The sequence below is a fragment of the Pocillopora damicornis genome, chromosome 10 (assembly GCF_964200805.1).
Source record: "Pocillopora damicornis chromosome 10, jaPocDami1.2, whole genome shotgun sequence".
Taxonomy (NCBI): Eukaryota; Metazoa; Cnidaria; class Anthozoa; order Scleractinia; family Pocilloporidae; genus Pocillopora; species Pocillopora damicornis.
In genome coordinates this window covers 1465491-1478881 of record NC_142679.1, presented here as the reverse complement: position 1 = coordinate 1478881, position 13391 = coordinate 1465491, and the positions used below count along the sequence as shown (strand labels likewise).

At 38.8% G+C, this 13391-nt stretch overlaps 1 protein-coding gene across 1 annotated transcript; it reads left to right on the top strand.

Moving 5' to 3' along the window:
* Positions 1–462: 462 nt before the first annotated feature.
* On the top strand, positions 463–13160 carry LOC113667668 (ras-associating and dilute domain-containing protein). The gene is made up of 15 exons (XM_027183527.2): positions 463–848; positions 1238–1427; positions 3808–5711; positions 6366–6400; positions 7076–7322; positions 8048–8446; positions 8656–8806; positions 9130–9267; positions 9386–9434; positions 9553–9725; positions 10149–10457; positions 10645–11099; positions 11745–11810; positions 12254–12327; positions 12455–13160. The coding sequence occupies exons 1-15, from the start codon at positions 597–599 to the stop codon at positions 12552–12554; spliced, it is 4542 nt and encodes a 1513-aa protein (XP_027039328.2). The 5' UTR covers positions 463–596; the 3' UTR covers positions 12555–13160.
* The last annotated feature ends 231 nt before the right edge of the window (positions 13161–13391 follow it).

Sequence of the window (13391 nt, the reverse complement as noted above, 5' to 3'; positions counted from 1 at the left end):
AAAAAAATTCTCTTCGTAAATAATCCTAAAATTGAGAACTTGAGCCATTGAAATGTTTAATTAACGGTTTGTTTTAGATTATCTACACGTGTAAGATGGAGGAGTGAACTCTTTATAAAAAGTGTATTAACATTAAAGGTCTGTAAAGATATTATCTCATGTTATCCCTATTATTCCAATTTGCTTAACAATTCAAATGTGTTATCCTCAAGTTATTTGTATTTATGGTTACTTAACTTTCTAGACTCCTTCTAACGTTTTCTAGCCATGTTTATAATTAATTTGGTTGACTTTCTAAGTGTTTGTGTTATGTTTTAAGACTTTCGTTGATATCTCTTTTGTTGTTGAGGTAAGAGATCGTTGTGTACAACCAATGGTGTGAAAATTTCATTAATATTGCATTGTTCTAGAACCAATGATCGAAGCGTTTGTTAAAACAGCAATCTAAAATATCTCTTACTTGTCAATCAACTTGTGCGGCGGAGTGTGTACACAACTTCCGATTCCTGAAAGATGTCGAATAACGCGCCCTTTACGAAGTCCAAAACAGAGAAGTTCCGTAAATCTCGCTCCGTATGCATGGCTTTTTTCTGTAGATGATGGATGATATAATACAAGGTCAGGAGCCTCAAGGTTTATTCTCCAAGCGTTCGTCTTCAAATATTCTCTCAGATCCAAGGATTTTGGCACATTTACGGATCGTGGCAGAAGAGGCTCAAAGCTCTGAGCAGAATCACGAACATGATGAAGAATCAGAGCTGCAGAACACGAAACGGGAGCTTGGGTTAAAGATAGCGGCTTACAACAAAGGAAACCAACATGGGGCATTCCGACTGATATTGAAAGAGGTACGAGTGATGTTTATCACGAACGAATATATTGGCAAAGGAATGTTGGCCTTAACCATAACTGAGGGATAATTATAAACGCTTATCTTGCTTTTCTTGTGTCTGGCACAGAAATAGACAACTTAAATCTGGCGGCGAAAATCGAGTTACAGTAACGATTAGATAACTTTTGAAATTAATCGTTTCAGTCGTTGACATTTTCTCATCAAACTGTCACTTACATTCCTTACATGTGGCAACCAGACATGCAGGACCAAAGCTAGCCAGCACTAGCGAACTAAGGTAGAATCGTATTGCGATAAATCGTATTGGCTGATTGTTGGTTCGATTGATGTGTGACTCGTGCAGCAGAATACTGAATCACCTGTGATGCACTATTTCAATTTCAGGATTTAGGTTTCGAGGGAGCTTTACGTTTCTACTTTGAGGACGGGAAAGAGGAACTAACAAAGGCTCTACGCCTCACCAACAAAACCCTGGTTTCGGAGCTGCTACCAACGCTGATCGAAAAGTTCAAGCCCGATTTGGCCAACTCGGTAGTCGAGAAGAAGGCCAAACTTTATGAAGTTTACGAAGAAGGTAAAACAGTCTAGATAATTAACAATCGGAGCTAGACCATAGCGAACAAACAATAATGGCACTCAGGCGAAGCGCTGTGCGATTTCAAGTATCCTTAAATAACTATCAGCGCGATTTGAACATTTAATCGAATAACGTTATTTGTAACAACAGGATCGAAAGCGAAATTCTCAGTTTATGATATTATAGTTTATACTTCGTAAGGTGCAAAGAATTTCATTGCGATTAATTAACCTGATTTGATGTGCACTTTTTGACTTCCAATATACAAGTAATTGTTTTTTGTAAAGTTTGCAGTGTTTACATTGCGGACCATTCCTAACATAGCAACGTTGACAGTCTTTATTAAAACTCCTATGAATCGAACACGGAAAAGGAAATTTACTATTGCTTTCTCAAAATCTTGGCATACAAATCACAAAATCTAACTTAAGTATGGAATAGTATGCCAAAGTGCGAACAATATGCGCAGTATGACTATCGTTAATATAATTAAACCTCGATGAGCTGAGTAATTAAACGTTACAATTACTAAATAGCGACGTTTTCGAGCTTTTAATTAACTTCGTTTTGGTACAATTTGCATGGTGAATGTGAATTCCTTCTTTTGGCATTTTTATAACCACAAGCCTATTAAATTCCATCATAGATATTGCACTAAATGTACCCCTTTGAAAGAATGTTTTAGCTCGACTTACCTTATCACTTCAGAAAGAGCGAATATTTCGCACGAGTATCACTAACAGGTCACATTTTTACAATTCGTTGATAAGTTAAAATTTTCAAAATTTTGTGAATATTTCATAAATGATTCAGCCAGTTTAAATAGTCTTCGTAATCTCCGAGAAAACTTTCAGTTTAGAAGGTAAGCGTTGTGTGTTCTTTTCCCTATACTGCTGTTTATAAACAAAGAAAAGATTGTTTTTGTTTAACTGCGATTATAGTAGCTTTTCAAGTGGTACCTAAAGCGTAGAGCTTCTACACCACGAAATGCAGTTCTTCATAGGTGACTTGTTAGATCCTAACATTGAGCTGTTTACACTAAAAACAATAAGATAAACAGTAAGCTCACTGTGGTATTACTGTCAGTATTTTGCTGACAAAGCCAAACTATACAGTCAAGCTTCTCAAGTGGGCAAAACATATAAATTAATTTTTATTTATTATCAAACATTCTATAATATCAACACACTGGGGCAGTTTTGTATAATAATGATATTCTTGTAAAGGATACATATATTTTTTTCTACAATCAGAATAAGCCCATTCTCTAAAATTTCTCGATTTATAACAACTTTGAAAGATCCATCATTTGTTTAGTGATAGTACAAATTTGATAATAATTTCATATTTGCTGAGAAATTACAATTGGGCTTCCAATTCTTGTTCCAGGCACATGTGAAATAATAAAAGGGAAAGGATGCTAAAAATACACAGAACACTCACAGTAATTTTTTTTTAAAAGCAATGGCAAGATATTGTGTTCCAATTTAAATTTAGTAGCCAAGTAATTTCCCATGATTTGAAATTACATAACAAAAACTCCAAACACCTGTGTGGCTTGGAATGTCACATGATCTAAACATCTGTTGTTATGAACAATTTCAATTAACTATACTAACTCTCAGCAGATCAGTAGGCATCTTACCTAAAAGGAGCAGCTATTAGGAATGATTCTTTGAAGTTTCTGTTGCCCTTTTGCCCTACTGTTGTACTTTTTCATAATGTTTCTTTGATTTCCTTCTTTTTATTCCAACAACACCCACCTTGATATCTCTGCTCGTTTTTGCTGTGAGAATGATCTTATTTCCAATTATTATGATAAATTAAAAATATATTTGAAAACAAGAACAGTCAATCAGAGGGTATTGGGTCTAGGTTATCTTTTTTTTTATTGAGACAAAGACTAAAGAAATTATTAAATCGACTGCTACAATCATAAGCACGAGCTTAGAGAAAACTGCAACATTTTAGTGAAAACAAGGTAAAGTACAGAGAAGATTATTTTGAAAAATGATACTTCGTGACTTGTGTTTAATCATTGACCCCACCACCCTGAAGGGGTACTAAAGTTCACTTTGAAAAAAAGGAGTTTCATTTTTCACAGGTACCCTAAAACATACTCAATCACAGAGAAGAACTGTTGATACGATTAGCCTTCAGTTGAAGGTTTTAAATGGAATTTTCATAGATAGATCAAAAGATTAAAAGAACTACTCTAAGGAGCATTTAATACTGTATCATGTGAGAGAGTAACTTGATGATCTCATGCTTAAAGCATGGTATTGACAGACCTTGATTGCCTTAGATCTGTTAGTTGGCTAAAGGTCAATTTTGTGTAGTGAAAGAAATGTGTTAAGACCATTTTCTTCTGTTGTAGATGAAATCTGTCTAGATCCTTCTGATGCTCCACTTGAAATTGCGTTGAATGCCAAAAAGCATCCAAGATTTGTTTTACGTTTGGATGTCAAAACTTCCCCTGAAACAAGTGCTGCATCAAATAGTGAAGGAGCCATAAACAAGACATCTGTGCCAAATGGGACAGCTTTGATTGATCATCCTACAAATCGTAGTCCTAGTCCATCACTTGCCAGCGCCAGAACTGCTGGCAGTGATAACAGTTCTTCTGGAAGCTTCACTGGACAGTCACAGTTAAGAAATGACAGCCCTTTACCAAGTAGAAAGCCATTTATAAAGCCAAAAAGTCCATCACCAACCCACAACACACTAAATGACAAAATGCCCTCATCAGCAAGAGGCGATAAGATGAGAAACTTTTTCAGTTCCCCAAGGAGTGCTCTTGGCATGTTTTTCGATGGAGCAGGGAATCAGCCAGATCAGAGTTCTCATGCCGCAAACAAAACTGCACGTTCAAAGCATAAGAGAAAGGGATCTCTTGGCCGTCTTAAAAAGAAGAAGGCAGATCAAAATACTACAACTGAACTTTCAACTGAGCAGATGGCTCCAGGTATTCTCAAGGTCTTTGGAGATCATGTTTCACCTGGCTCAAACTATAAAAGTGTGCGAGCTACTGAGATGACCACTGCAGAAGAAATTGTTCAACAGGCCCTAGAGAGATACTCACTTTCTACAGAGAAGGCTTCTGATTATCTGCTTTGTGATGTAATTGGATACTTTACCAAGAGAAAAGGCAATGTTAAAAATGCAGAGGAAGATGCTGATAAGTGGGAAACAGAATATGCCAGGGTTATTAGTGACCAAGAAAAACCTCTTGTGCTTCAACAATTGTGGAAGCCAATTGGAGGATTTTCTCGCAGATTTGAACTGCGGAAGCGGAGTGAAACTCAGGACTCCTCGTTTTTCAAACCAAGAGGTAGCATTGCAATTATGAAAGCTGCATCCATGCGTGAAGCCCATGTACCTACTAGTGTAAGGGAAATCCGTCGTGATACAGGACAAAGTGACGCATCACACATTTCATCGAGTGAAGACCAGCTTTCAAGCATTGGTATTGAAGAGGGGGGTAGTTCTGGGCGAGCATCTTTAATTGCATCACCATTTATTGTGCCCACAGACACACCACACCTTCTCCTTCTCAAAGGTTGTAGTAGCCCTGATGACTACTTATACCACAGGTTAGATGAACAGTTATCCGTGGTTGGTTGCCCTGTGCATCAGCCTGATAATCAATGTGCTGATGTAATTCTATTTGCACCAGATATTTTACCACAACATTGCACTTTGATTAAAAGAGTGGAATCATCAAGTCCAGATTTTGAACAAGAATACAATGATTTGAATTTTGCAGTTTATTTAGAGCCTTCCAGAGGTGCTGACGTGTGCGTAAATGGTGCAGCTGTTTTATCTCCCACAAAGCTGATCCCAGGAGACCTTGTTTCATTTGGAAAGCATTACTATTTCCTATTCAAAGATCCCTCTCAAGTTGCAGATAGTTCCATGAAATTATCCTGGGTCAATTATTTGAAACAATTTCACAAGATGAAAATGGCTGAGGATGCAGAACATGCATCTGGTGCGCAAAATATTCATGACGGTGATACTAGTAATATTTCAAATGCCAAAGATGGTATTGATGTTTCTGATGAAGCACAGAATGGTTTACGATTGTCTTACTCTGTTCAAGATGAGGATTACCTGCTTGATATGATAATGAACATTGTAGATTTATCAGGAGATGGTTACAAATTATCCCCATCATATCTGTTAATCCTGTGCATTGAACACTCTGCAAAATATCACACAGAGCTACAAACAAGACAGCTTCTCGTCAAGATATCAAATGGAATCCAGACAGTTGCATCAGTGAGTTCAACCTTTTTTTTTCTTCTGATACATGATCTCTTATATTGATTACAAGATTTGTCCTGAAATAATTACTATATCATGACCAATTCCTGTAACAGTTTTTTTATCATCATCCCATACCTGCTTGACATTTTGACATTGCTCTTTTCAGTTATATACAAACACTAAGGTTCGGAGCCAAAACCAATATTTTGTTTCAAGCCACTAAAAACAGATTGAAACAACCCAAATGCGATTAATCAAATCCATAAAGTAGAACACAGGAACATGATTGGGCTTTTTGACTCTCTTAATTAGAGGTCATTAAAACAACTGCCAGCAACACAAAACACCATTTCACTCATACTTTCATTTAAACTGGAAACAAACAAAAACAGAAAAGTTAGAACCACAACATCATTATGCATTATTACTATTATTATTGTGATTATTACCTATTATTACCATTGATATTAATATGATATTATTAATATATTATTATTACGTATTATTACTATTGGTATTGATATGATATTATTAATATTATCATTATCGTAATTGTTGTTTTTATAATTAGAAATAGTTTCAAGGAAAGTTGTCAATAATGTAGATTTAGGGACTATTTATTTGTCATTGTTGTTCATGGATCCATCTTTCCCTCTTCTTATTCAGGAAAAAACAGCAGAAATGTCAAAGACAATTGACAGGTATGGAGTAAGGAAATGTAGTTAGAAAAGGCAAAAAAACACTAAAAGGAAAAGAATATGGCTAAATAGAATGAGGCTAGACAAAGATGGAGAAGAAGCAGCAAACAATATGAATTTTAAAAAAAAGTCTTTGTCTTGAGATTTATAATCCAAATTATTTGTTTAATGTTATTAACCCCTGAGATCTGATTGTTAATTCTCCCCTCTAGCTGCTACACATTTTCTTTTAAATTGGGTCTGAGAATTTTGTTTTAGATAAAGATAATATCTCTTACCTGATAAGTTTGAGTGTTCTCATTTCCTGTTTGCTGGATAATGTATGGATATTATATTGAGAAATTAATTGTTAATCATTTTTGGGAGTTAAGGGTTAAAGCAGTCAATTGCTTCCAAGATCTAAGTATTAATTAACTGCTATGTGTGTGATACATTTCTTTGAGTTTTAGCTCTGGGAGTTGACTGTCAAGTAATCAATATCTCCAATTGATATTTTTCTTTCTTTTCAACACCTCTCGGCTCGAAAAAAATTTATTTATGCTTTGAAGAGGGTAGGGGAGGGGGGCATGAAGGTATCCTGCTAACATGTAACATGCTTGTTAGGTAACGCTGCATTTCAAATTTATTTGACTTAGATCTTGGTTTGGTTTTATTTTTGATTTGTTTTGTCTTTTCCAGAACATCAGTTCCAGAAAAAGCTTTAGAAGAGCTTCTTCCTCAGCTACGGCCAGTGGTGTTTTGGATGGCCAATTGTCTGCAAATGTTGCCTTACCTCCAGTGCAACATGTCTCGTTACATCAAAGACCCATCTCAAATGGCTGAGAATGGTGATGACAGTTTGCTCAATGCAGATGAAGAACTGCTTATGTTTCTTGAAGAAGTTATCATTTACACTTTTCAACAGACCGTCTATCATCTTACGAAGGTATGTTTAGCAGTGTTTCTTGCGTCTCTTCAGTTTAGATCACAGATGATATCAAAATGTGGTAGGAGCAAAGATACAGTGCACTAGGCAGTCAAGTGTGTCACTGATGTTGCTCTGACGTTTTTCCCAACAGCCCTCAAAATCCGTACAATCCGTAAAACCCTTAAAATGACGAAGGAACAATGGAAATCCAGCTCGACTCAAAAATCCCAAGACCACTTTTATTATTTTCGCACGCGCGACCAAACATATTACGTCATAAGGTTTAAATCATTTGTAACCAATGAGCGCGCACCTGAAATTAAACAATAAACATGAAACAAAGTCCGTAATTGCGCGCACACCGGGGGGGGGGGTAAGTTTTTTTATCAATTGTATAAATGTAGAAAAGGTTACAACAGATGTTCTCACCACATTTGGATGTCTTCTGTTATCTACTTCTGGGAATCTATTTGTTTTAAACAATAACATAGCAGTAGTACGTCCTCTGATTGGTCATAAGTAAATCCAATCAAAATGCTTGTATAATTCAGCTTACCATATGATTGTTCTTACTTGAGGCTTTTGAAGAGAATTTGGGTTAGGGAAGAGAATGTTATATCTCATGCATTATTCAATTGTTGCCTTTTTTATGCCACAAGCCCATTAAACCATTGGACTCCTGTTTATGTTTTGTTTTGGACAATTAGGAGGATTTTTGACAACTCCCTTGTATTTTCTATCAGGTCTTGTATATCGCTCTTCCAGCGATCTTGGACACAAATCCATTCCAAGACACAGACGAAAACAGTGACAAGAGACCACAGGAAGTGGAAACCGTAATCAGCATCTTTCAGATCACTTACGATGTTGTCAAAGCTTATTCCGTTCACGAAGACATACTTCATCAACTCTTTGCGTATTTGTTTTTCTTCACAAACGCGTCCTTGTTCAATACTTTGATGGAGCGGGGAGCTGGGGGCAAGTTCTACCGCTGGGCTAAAGGAGCGCAGATACGGGGCAATCTGGATATGTTGGAGAGCTGGGCTGCCCAGGTGCAACTTCACGACGAGGCTAATGAGTATTTGATCAGACTGTCCACCGCGGCTGATTTATTGGCCACACCCAAAGTACAGCTCCTACAGGTTAGTTCCTTTCTCTTTAACATCTGAATCACGCTTTGCTGCCGCACATTTAAATGATGATAGCTGTCTACGTTTTCCCATTGAAGTAAAGCAGACTCGCACTGTTACTATTGCAAAATATAAATTCTTAGTCGTACTCCACCTATAAGGTCAACATATCTACTACGTGTGATGTTTTGTTGCTCACGAGTAAGTCATTTCATGTGTAGGCTGACTGGGTGACAATCAGAAGAGATTTCCCAGCACTCAACCCGGCCCAAGTGCAGCAAATTTTGAGTGAATATCAACTCGGCCCAGGCAGGTCTCGGCCAAGAGGCTGGTTCCCCCCTCCGGAGGAAGTAGAGCCTGCACTCCGCACGGGTAAGTAGTGACTCTTAGAGGTGACTGATGTGCAAGTCTCCATACAGTTATGAAGAATGACCTATCAAACTTGTGATGAGAACTGACTCACTTGTAAGCTGGATCTTTTACTTAATATTTTCGGAACTAAATTACAGTGGTAAGGAGCTTAGCTGCAGCCGAATACAACTAACTATGAGCATACATGAATCCCTTTTACAACTTCGTCCAGTCGTGAATTTGGTGCAAGGAAAAGGGAATTCCGCACCGATAATTTGAATGATTTGAGGTAATGCAGGGTATACGAGTTTGTCCTTAGCTTTGTTTTATTTTTATTTTCGTAGCGGACATGTTATTGAACTTCTCAGAACATCCACCGTTGAAACTCCCGACTGAAGGAGTTGTACTGGACTTTGAGAATGGACCTACGGATCAGTCCTTCTACCACTATTTAGATACGATTAAACAAGCAATGAATCCAGGTAATGATTGTTAGTTATAAATTTTTTAAGGTTACTGACTTGTCAGAGGTTGAGCTATGAAGAGAATACAAAAACAGCGGAATTCTTTGTGACTTGCGTACGCTTTTTTCTTTGTAAGGTCTCGGAAAAAATGGATCAGGAACGGCAAGAGTGAACGGAATCAACAGGTTGGTTGAGTGATTCATTTGTAATTTCTCCTCATAATTTCAATACAATATCCTGCAGATTGTTTTTTGGTCTATTCACAGAGTAAACTCAAGGCTAACTTTTGAATTCTTATCTCAGAGTTCAACAACCAGAGCCGGAAGTGCTTCATTCAGATGTGATTCGTACTTCGTCATTTACACATGGTCAAGATCACGTGCCTAATTTGGTAGTCTCCCCAGCCTCCCCCTCAAAGGACAAGAAAGAATTCACATTCGAGACGGTCATGTCTAATTCACCTCCATCCAGGGAAGGTATGAAATGAATGGTAATGCTGAGTCTGAATTCTGTAGAATTGTGTGCTCATAAATAGCTTAAGCGTTCATCGGTTGTACCAGAATTGAAAGCCGAAGTAGGAAGAATTGTGTTATGAGCTCTCCCTCCCTCTCCTCCACCCCCACCCCCAAACACACACACATGAAAGGTGAAAAAAGTAGTTAAATTAGTATAACAAGAGAGAAAAACTTAGAACCGCTCCAGAGAAAGGTTACTCCACAAAGAGAGATGATGCACTCTTGTCACGAAAGAGGAACAAAGAAAAATGTGTGGGACCTGAGGAGTGTGAAGTACGAAAACAATTGAACAACTGCTTCCAAGCGATTGGTTTTTCCAGTTATTAGAGTAAATGAAAGATAAAATTAACCGTAGGCGTCACCTGTTTGATAATTTTTTTTCAGAGGACGAAACAAGTGTTCCCAAAGAAAAGAGATCCGTCGCCTCTGTTGAGAGAAGAGAGACTCCCCCTAGAGATAGGGATGCGTCGCCAAGTAAACCAAGAACATCAGATCCATCTCTGGCAGAGAATTCCGAATTTACTAATGGCGGAAAGCGTCCCCTTTCTAGATTAGTTTCAGGCCAAAAGATTGCTTCCAGATCCAGTTCTCCAGTTAATCGTTTAGAGGGACGTGATTCCGCGGGGCTGTCCGATGAGGACCCTTCTGTGGTGTCTACCAGAACACTGGAGAGTGAAGACCCTAGGGCTTCAGGTTGTTAGAACAATAAGTCATCTGTTTTCTGGTGTTTTCAAATACTATCGTATCGAAAACCTAAGCGAACGAATAATCAGCCTCCGTCAGTGACAGAAGTCCCTTTCAGGACAATCAGACCACACGATCAACTGTTACCGCTCCAAGATTAAACTATTTATCATATAATTGTTCTTTCTGTCTCTAGACGTACCCCTGATCGGAGTCAAGGATGAAAATCAAAACATGGCAGCTGTGCCGGAGAGAAGAGCAGCTTCGCCGTACACGAACGACAACTCCAAGTGGGTTGAAGTTACTGGTGCCGTGACACGTGATGCTGTGAACATTGCAGACGGATTATCAGTACTTCCGGTGGACGACTCAGAAACGAACGAAGAACTGGCTTTACAGATAGCGATAGACCCAACGGTTGAAACTTCTAAGGAATTCGACGAGAGACGAGCGCTTCAGAAGGCGAAGCTTTTGAGCCGTCTAAGAAATGAATCCGATGTTGATCTTGGAGGAGAAATACCTGGAGGTACAAGTGACTCACCAGCCAAACTGGAGGGTATGAGGGAAAATGATGACCGACAGGATGACGTGTTTATTGTAGAGCTGGAGAAAGGAGACGAAGGAATAGGCTTGGGACTCATTGACGGGCTGGTAAGGGCTGGTTGTTTTGTAATCTTTGTGTTCGGAGTCCATTTAGTTCTTACCCAGCTCCGAAGAACATAAGTTACTTTAACGCATCAATAGCACAACTTTCCCGCGCTTACTAGCTTTCTGTGCACTTTATAACGCGTTTTTAACGTTTATGGGAGGTGCATTGGCACAATGTTTAGTGTGGTCGACTTCCGATCGAGAGGTCTGAGTTCAACCCAAGGTGGGTCATTGTATTGTACTCTTGAACACTACATATTACGCTCACAATGTCTTCTAAACAAAAGAATATGAAAGTCAGTGAAATTGTCAATGAAGCTGGACGATTTCCTTCCCGGTTGCCTGCGAAGGACTTTCATCTCATCGAAGAAAAGTAACGGATCAGTGTTAGTATTTGAACAAATGCACACCTACCCCTCTCCTGACCCAACAACTGTCAACTGATAAACTAGGCAGATGTCGAGGCGCAGTTGTGTAGATACTGGCATTGGTCCGAAGTAACAATCCTCGCTGACGATTTATCTTAAAGAAACTGGGATCAGACAAGGTCGTAAGACATTCCTTACACCTTCCTGTGCTTGTAAACTACTTGTACATATTAGTCGTCATATGAAACGTAAGACATTTATCGTTCATTTTCATTTGTAGTACACACCATTACGGTCCCCCGGGATTTATGTCCGGACCCTGGTGGCTGGAGGACCAGCTATAAAGGTCAGTGTAATTATGATGGTCCTGTAATCTTTGGCATCCAAAATAAAAAAAGACATCCACTCCTATGGTATTTTATTAATGATGATAAACGCATTTAAGTGGTCGAAACTTTCGAAACAGGGGTAGTAGTCAAAGGGTTTCCCCGCCATCAATTGAATACCATTACATTTGAAGTCCCGCAATCGCTCTGGTTTGCTCCTCTCTTCCCACCACCCCTCCCCGGCCCCCGCTCTCATTAATTTCTAGAGGTTAAGGCTCGATGGTGGGGGATTTACCAGAGAGCAGGGGTGGGGGGGGGAAGGAGGGGGAGAATGGGGGACTGTGAGAGAGAGAGAGACTTATTACAGTCTTGAAGTTAAAGACGTGGTGTGGGGTGGGGGGCCTTCCTAGAGTTGAGGGTTGTTCTATGAACGCTCTTAGTAATCTTCATTTTTTTTGTGTAGGATGGTCGGCTTCGTCTTGGTGATCGTATCCTTGCTGTAAATGGAACCAGTCTCGTTGGAGCCGATTATCAAAGGTAGGCGGCTTGGATTTGAGTGTCCCTTGAGTGATACTACTAAATTTATTGCCGTGATACATGAAGATTTTATGGGTTTTCAAAATCGTAACCCTTGTGTCTAAATGGAAATTTGTTTCTTTTTCAGTGCCATGCAGCAAATCCGTGAAGCAGGGAAGCAGTTATCTTTCTTAGTGGCTAAGTCTGATATTCATGTGGCGATGAAGATCACAGCTTCAAGTTGCTAGCAATCCCACAAATATAGAGATACCTCGTCACGTTGTTATGTCATGTCACGCAGTAGGAACGTTGTTGCGTGACATCCCAAACATGCAAACATGGGCTGCGGGAAAGACCGAGTGACCAAGTTTTGGCAGGACCCAGTTCGGAGGCCTGTCCTACTTTTTAATCGAGTTAAACATCAAAGACTAATTTTCCTCACCTTTGTGGAGTGATGAAAACTGAATATACTGACAAAAATGTTTCGTATTCAATAGCTGGAACTAGAATTTTTACGAGAGCAACTTTTCGCTTGACTCGTCAACCAAGAAACTCGAGTGGTTTGTATTTTTGCACATTTTTATCTTCCGGAGTGTGGAGTTTATAACCACTTTTATGATATTGATTTTGTGATGTGACCTCTGAGGATTTTTTCTACATACTTTACAATGTACACCCTATAATGTGTGCCCACGTTACCCTCAGTTGTCAGATTCATACCCACGCCTTGGACTTTTCGTGCTTGTTATATTTTATATATTTTAATGGTTATTTATCCTGAGTCATATTATGCTGTTCAAGTTGTTTATCGCTGTGATTCTCAACGCACTTTTGAATAAAATACGATTTCCTAATACCTTTCCATTCATGACCTGTTCCGATGAGAAACAGTTGAAGAACTTTTTATAAACACAACAGGTGCATATGGAATGTAACTTTAGTATTAGAGTGATTTAGCAAGAGAACAGGAACGTCAGTTGACAACGGCACGCGCAGCAAAAATATCGGTAAGAAACTGGGTCGAGAACGTAGCTCCGTTGTGTCTCAAAAGTGACTTATTGTTTTAAGGTAAGAACGATTAGAAA

What these genes read in the sequence shown, in the direction of transcription:
- LOC113667668 (XM_027183527.2), top strand. Translation starts at nt 597, where the DNA reads ATGATGGATGATATAATACAAGGTCAGGAGCCTCAAGGTTTATTCTCC. An exon ending in CCGTCTATCATCTTACGAAG is followed by an intron (nt 7,323 to 8,047) that starts GTATGTTTAGCA and finishes ATTTTCTATCAG; the next exon opens with GTCTTGTATATCGCTCTTCC. An exon ending in AGAGCCTGCACTCCGCACGG is followed by an intron (nt 8,807 to 9,129) that starts GTAAGTAGTGAC and finishes TTATTTTCGTAG; the next exon opens with CGGACATGTTATTGAACTTC.